Genomic DNA, 7,066 nt, shown 5'->3' with positions numbered 1-7,066 from the left:
AAGGCTTGCATTTCTTCGAACTTTTCCAACTTTGCATGCTTCCTTCAATGTATACCACACATCCGATGTGGGAAAATGTTTCTAATTTATCTATGCATAGTATTTAGCACTGGAAGGTTACCCTTCCAGTACAAAACCTATGCTAAAATTCACACACACACTCTTGCACTACAGTGCAAAGGTGTGTGTGGCACCTGGCAGCATCGTGTTCACTATGTTATTATTGGAATGAGGGTCTGTTATTGAAAGATGTTAATAAAAACTTGTGATTTTTCAAGACCTCAGGAATGATCTTTTGTTCTTACTTCTATTGATGTAGAGGTTTGAAGAACATATAAACAAATGTCTCCTTTCTTGCTTTTGCACCCTCTCCTTGTTGATATTGAACCTAATGGCGTATTAATGCACCCCTGACATTAATAGATTTAGTTATTGTATTGAGACAGTGGACATATCTGGATAGTTATGTAATGGCAATTTACACAGCACTGCCACTATACTGAATGAGCAATATGGATGGTGACATAACAATAATGCTTTATAAACAAGAAATGTAGATCTCGTCTCACAATGATGCATTACAAATGGGCTAATATGGATTCTAGCATGATGGTGAACCCTCCTCAATGTAATCTCTGCCATGGCAGTGCTGTTTCATGTAAGCAGTCATTGTAGACACTGCCATGATGCTGTTTGCTAGTTATTTTAGCAGTTACCATTAATGTGAAAGACCTGAGCTTGTATAAACAGTAACTGGTAACAATACAAGTACTCTGGGCAGCATCCCTAGCACTTTCGCCAACTCATTGGCACAGTCAGCTATCTCCTTTCAAAATGAATAGCCCTGGCTTTTTTTAGCATGAGTGATACCACCTACACTTTGAACAAAAGTTTGATATCAGCATCTGTGGTAGACTTGATTATTTAGAATTATATCAAATTAACAGCAAATAATTGTGACAGACTCTTGGCTGCTTTCTGTACTGTTTGAAGCCAATTGTGGTGTATGATTCAAGGTGCACAGCACTGAAAATACCCAAAAAAGCCAAACCATTTTAGAGTTGCTTGTGTTTCTGTCTGGAGGAAACATGGCCTAGGAGTTTGGGCTGGTCTGTCTCTATGGGAGCCTGACATTGTGTTTAGGTCTCGCCTGAGCCAGCGCGCATGCGCTGCTCTGCGAGGCATTTAGTAAGGGCTTTTAAACTCCAAACACATGCTCGTGCGTGTGTTTTTTTATCACTTGCTATTGAGCTTTGCATTTATCTTTCTCAGAAAGACAGCACGCAATTGGCCCAAGGCGGGTGCATGTCCCGCCTTCTCTTTCCTCTTGCCTAGGGTACTCGGGAGCGAGCAGTAGCGTGGCCCTGCGCCATCTGTTTTTAATTATCTTTGACGTCTTGCAGTTTGCCAGATGGAGGGCAGGCTGCATTCCAGTCTCAGGCTACCTCCAGTCTCAGTGCCCTGCAGGTTGGCCCGAGACTTGGTCCAGCTCAGCAACAAGGGCCTGAGGAGCAGCTTCACTCTGACCACGGTCCTCGACTACCAGGTGGGGACAGAAGACTGCGCCATGGTGCAAGGGCCCTACTGCAACCAAGTCCTGCAGCCCTCCTCGTCTTACAGGTATGAAGGGGCCCTCTGGCTGTAGTGCGCTTATCGGCGTGGCCTTGGAATAAAGGTCTTAGACAAGTTAAGCTTCGCAAAGAGCCAACTGCATACTGGGCGGGAGGGGCACACGCACTCCAACCAGCTTTACTGGGCGGGAGGAGCACACGCACTCCAACCAGCTTTACTGAGAGGGAGGGGCACACGCACTCCAACCAGCTGTACTGAGAGGGGGGGCACACACACTCCAACCAGCTTCCACAGGGCCATGAATGACTGGTGTGCTACACGCCCCCCCGGGCATTTCCATTAAATCACGTTTTGCACCCCTGCTTCCGTATTTGCTGTCCTTTCAAATTGCCCTCTGGTCTTGTTTTTCAGACTTCTAATTTTCCAGGTTGAGACGGGTCTTACACGGATGACTGGTCACCCTAATTGCCGCAGCCTTCTGCCCAGTGTATGCACTGTCCTCAGATTGTAGACCCACTCAACCCCCACCGCCAGAAAGCAGTATTCCAGGTTCAAAGAATACGCCTTGCTCAACCCACACTGGATCGCAGTGCTAGAAGCATTCTACGTCTCATGACCAAATCCGTATGTCTGAGTGTTCACAACACATCATTTCCTGTTAGCAGTGTCTCGGTCTTGTGCCTGACACTCACCCATAACAGCCCGCAAACCCCTTCCCACAGTAGACCTCTGGGGGCTGTTTGCTCTTTTACCACCTTGTATTGCGGATGCTTTTCTGACGTCATTCTTCTCTATTTCAGGGTGAATTTCTTTATTTTGGATGAAAACAATGCAACACAAGCTTACACTGGCTGGTCCGACCCCATAAATACTTTGAACTGTAAGTTTTACAGAGTAAAACCCAGAACTTACACACCTGCTGTTTGTTTTGTTTGCTTGTGCTTCCATCTGTGTGAGGGTATGCATGTGGGTTGTTAGTGTGTAAGAGGTGTGCGCGTGCCTCCAGAGTGCTGGTCTGTGAATGGTGCGTGTGCTGCTCTGAGGGCTTCTGGGAGTAAGTGACTACTGCAGCATGAGGTGTGTGCGTGAGTGGGGTGAGACTGCAACTCTTTAAGTGGGACTGAGAGTACTGGGTTTGGGGTGCTGTCGGGAGAGTGTGGCCTGTAATATGGAAGAGTCTGAGATGCAAGTGTGTTGTAAATGGCTATTTGTGGGGTACTGGCTATAATGTGCGGGGCGTCAGTGAAGCTCCGGGTGTGACCAGGGACCAGACAATAATGCACATGTGTACCTGCTCCAAGCATCCCTCTGAATACAGCGAGATGTCTTGAGCAAGGGTATAGGATAGAAGTTGAGCCCTGATGAGTAGTCCCCAGCAGTGAAGCTATTCCTCACATGCACATCTTTTCTATTTCAGTGGCAGACGTGATGGACATTGACCTCAGCCTCTTGGGGCGCTCTGGCGGGATGCTGACCATCACGGTGCTGCTGGCAGTGGTGCTCTTTACGCTGGTTCCGGCTCTGATTGCATCACTGGTCGTTGGACGGGAAAAATCACCTCTCCCCTAATGGATGGCATCTGCCATCACAGTGACGTGGCAGACATTTGCAGCGCATCCCTCACACCCTTATGAATGGAAATCACGTGTTGTGCTTAGGGGTGACGTTTGGGGAAAATATCACAGTGAGAGCTGTTTCTTCCAAAAGCATCCTCTGGTTCAGAGCATTGACCAAGCTGATTCATGTAGATTAACTTTCAGCTTTTGTTGTACAGAAAAATGCTTCAAGACGCAGCCCGGTTCACTGTCAATGACGGGGTAAAGGTTTACTTATTGCCACATATTTAAGTGTACATTGCAGCTCGCAAGGGATTCTTCTGATAACCGCACCCGAGCAGTGCACAAAAACGGCCTGTACATAGTCGAAATGGTCCTGTCTTCCAGCGCCAGATTCTGGATAGGACCTCTCGCTTGCTGGGGGAGGGGTGGGGGTGTATGACAGAGGCCTCAGTGACCTCTCGACATCCCTGCTGGGGTGGGGGGTTGTATGACAGGAACTTCGTGTCCTCACTATAGAAGATGATCTTGTATGGATAGAACCTGGGGTTACCATATCTACTTTTATAAATGTACAAACTGTTTATATGTATTTACCCACGAAATAAAGATGCTATTTACTTTTACCAACCTGTTCGTATTTCACCTTATTTTTCACCACATTTCTCGATCATACTTTCAATACATATGTTTCCATGACACGCATCGCACCGGGAAATATGTCTGTCCATGGTATTAACCGTTTATAACGTATTAAAGTATTTACATGTATGTTTTACATTGGAACAAATTATAAATAAATCTCCCAAGGTGTCTCAGAGCTCTGCAAGAACCCAGTCAAAGGTGATTATTAATAATGGGAATAATGATTAACAAACACATGCTTGTAATTCACATTCCGCCATTGTAAAGGGTGGAGGGGCACGACTGTTTAAAAACATCTCAGGAACATGTTACATGTTTGCGTTCTTTGAAGAGGATTGGCTCGGACTCCTAAAGGGCATAAAAAATGCTGCCGGTTCTGGTGACGCCCCGGGAGCGGAGGAAGACAAGCGCTGCCTGTCTCTTGACCATGCTGTGCTTCCTCGTGAGACCTTGGAATGTCCTGTCAGTCCACACGCGGTTGAACTTTGCACTGGTGCTTGTGTATCCTTTTTAGGTCTCGCTGAGTCAGCGCGCATGCGCTGCTCGGAGAGACTTTAGTAAGGGCTTTAAAAAATGCTACCGCCGACTATAGCTTGCAGTGCATATGTGCGGGCACGCGCTTCAGCAGAGGCGCCATATGGCATGATTACTGCTGCGTGCGCACCACTCGCGCACATGCACTGCAAGCTGTGGCCGGCCGTAGCATTTTTAGCTTGCTAATCGCGGAACCAGTGCTTTACTTTTAACATTAAAAGTAAAGCGCCGGTGCCGCGATTATAGCAAAAGTAAAGAAATAGAAACAAACATCTATTTATTTACTTTTGCTATAATCCCGGCACCCGCACTTTACTTTTAATGTTGAAAGTAAAGCGCCGGTGCCGCAATTATAGCAAAAGTAAAGAAATAGAAACAAACATCTATTTCTTTACTTTTGCTATAATCGCGGCACCCGCGCTTTACTTTTAATGTTAAAAGTAAAGCACCGGTGCCGCGATTAGAAAGAAAACAAGCATTGGCATAGCCAATAGGTTTCGCCTTTGGGACCTTATAAGTGTTTAGCCATGCAACAGTTGCATAACTAAATACTTATAAGGTCCCAAAAGCGAGACCTATTGGCTATGCCAATGTTTGATGTATCTAGCGCTCCTGTTCAGTATTTACAATTTGCAGCGCTATTAGTACGTGCACTGTGCATTATGGAAGTGTACATATAGAGTATGTGCATTTTTCTAATAACTCACATTGACATGAACGCCATTCAGGCACGTTACCACTCTTGCCACTAAAAGCTGATGGAATGGGGGTGCCGTGTCTAGGCGCTAAATGGAATTCCTGTTATCACCTATTGCAGTGGTCTGCCTTTTATCAACAGACCTGTGAAAGTCTGAGTTTTCAGAGCGTGACCATGAGGTTACACACAGGTCTGAGCAAGGGCGTGTTTTCAAGGGACATGTGTTTGGGAGGTGAGGTTGGAGGATATGAATGACTACAACATCCACATAAGTGCACCTGCCAAGTGTAACTTTGTGAATGCCATTAATTTGGTTACTAGGAGCACCTTTCGGTTTATAGCACTTAGGAGCGACAGCAGTGTGGCAAGAGGCACCATATAAAATAATAATAATATTTATTATTATTATTATAATTGTTAGTAGGACTACTAATAGTAGTAGTACTACTATTAGTAGTGATAGAAGTAGTAATATAGTTGGAGGAATTAGTAGTAGTAGTACTAGTAGAAGTAGTTGTAGTAAGCCACTGCCTCCCATGACGTGTTCATTTGCTAGACCGTGGCTAAAATAGGTCTCGCTTTTGGGACCTTATAAGTATTTAGTTATGCAGCACAATATCCTTGGTGCAACAACATCAACTGTTGCATGGCTAAACACTTATAAGGTTCCAAAGGCGAGACCTATTGGCTATGCCAATACCAATCAGTGCCACATAATTACACTCAAATAACTCAGTGTGACATAGTTACACGCCACATAATTACACTCTACTCAAAGCAACAAATACACCCCAAATACCACTCAGTACCACATAATTACAAGCCACATAATTACACTCTACTCAATGCAACATAAATACACTCCACATATTACCGCTCAGTGCCACATAATTATATGCCACATAATAACACTCTACTCAATGCAACATAAATACACTCCATATAATACCACTCAGTACCACATAATTACATGTCACATAATTACACTATATTCTATGCAATATAAATACACTACACATAATACCACTGTGGCACATAATTAGACGCCACATAATAACACTCTACTCAATTAAACATAAATACACTCCACAAAATACCACTCAGTGCCACATAATTACACGCCACATAATTGCACTCTACTCAATGCAACATAAATACACTCCACATAAATGCACTCTATACCACATACCACCAATCAACATAAATGCACTCCACATCATGACACAATTTCACTAAGCATAATTTCACTCAACACCACAGTTCCAGGCCACACAATTCAACTCCACACATTTCCAATACACATCGCATAATTACACACCAAACAACATATTTCAACTCCAGAACTCCACAATCCACAAGGTACCTCCAATCCACACCATATAGTGTCACCACCTGAGCACCAAGCATCATTCACCACCACCATTTTGCTGTTGATTCTCCCCTAGTGTCCGTCCGCTGCTCGTGTTCTAATTAAATTACTGTTTCCAACCTCCACTCCCCCGTTATTTATGTCCCGCTCCCCCATAACAAAAATAATGATAACAAACAAGTATGAGAACAGGCTGGAAGAAGTTGCCAGCAGTGCAAGTACAAAAAACTAGAAGACATTTTTTATGTTAAAATCTTTTTTTAATCAGATTTTTCAGTTGTATATAATGTAGTCTTTGTTTGTATAAAGGTAACAAAAATGCTTAACACTTTTTATTATAACTTTTCAACATAATGCACAGCAGCCACAATGCTCTACAACATAACCAAAAGTTCTGGCTAAACACATAAGGTCCCAAAGTCGAGACCTATTGGCTATGCCAATGCTTGTTTTTTCATATGGTTGTTCCCTGTCTTTAGTAGCACAATGAGGAAAAAATAATAGACTGAAAAATGACCCGAGTAATTACCAGTGGCTGAGATTTACTTAAGAATTCCACCCCTCACATTTTGCCTTTAGAGGCTTTATGCCTTGATATAGAATGTAAAACCAATAGTATTTATCTTGGCATAGTATCCTATATGCATATTTACCCACTATTACACTGTGCATCATATAGTCACTGCATGTTCC

At 43.8% G+C, this 7,066-nt stretch overlaps 1 protein-coding gene across 1 annotated transcript; it reads left to right on the top strand.

Moving 5' to 3' along the window:
- The first annotated feature begins 1,411 nt into the window (after window positions 1–1,411).
- LOC146862346 (uroplakin-2-like) lies at window positions 1,412–3,141 on the top strand. The gene is made up of 3 exons (XM_085643077.1): window positions 1,412–1,620; window positions 2,373–2,452; window positions 2,990–3,141. The coding sequence occupies exons 1-3, from the start codon at window positions 1,412–1,414 to the stop codon at window positions 3,139–3,141; spliced, it is 441 nt and encodes a 146-aa protein (XP_085499203.1).
- The last annotated feature ends 3,925 nt before the right edge of the window (window positions 3,142–7,066 follow it).

Source organism: Triturus cristatus, chromosome 2_2, assembly GCF_964204655.1.
Source record: "Triturus cristatus chromosome 2_2, aTriCri1.1, whole genome shotgun sequence".
Lineage (NCBI taxonomy): Eukaryota > Metazoa > Chordata > Amphibia > Caudata > Salamandridae > Triturus > Triturus cristatus.
Note: the sequence above shows the minus strand (reverse complement) of the source record. Positions and strands in the feature narration are given on the sequence as shown.

Bases quoted from the DNA above. Each gene is read 5' to 3' on its own strand.
- LOC146862346 (XM_085643077.1), top strand. From the start codon at position 1,412: ATGGAGGGCAGGCTGCATTCCAGTCTCAGGCTACCTCCAGTCTCAGTG. The intron at 1,621-2,372 runs GTATGAAGGGGC...TCTCTATTTCAG, and splicing joins CAGCCCTCCTCGTCTTACAG to GGTGAATTTCTTTATTTTGG. The intron at 2,453-2,989 runs GTAAGTTTTACA...TTTCTATTTCAG, and splicing joins CCCCATAAATACTTTGAACT to TGGCAGACGTGATGGACATT.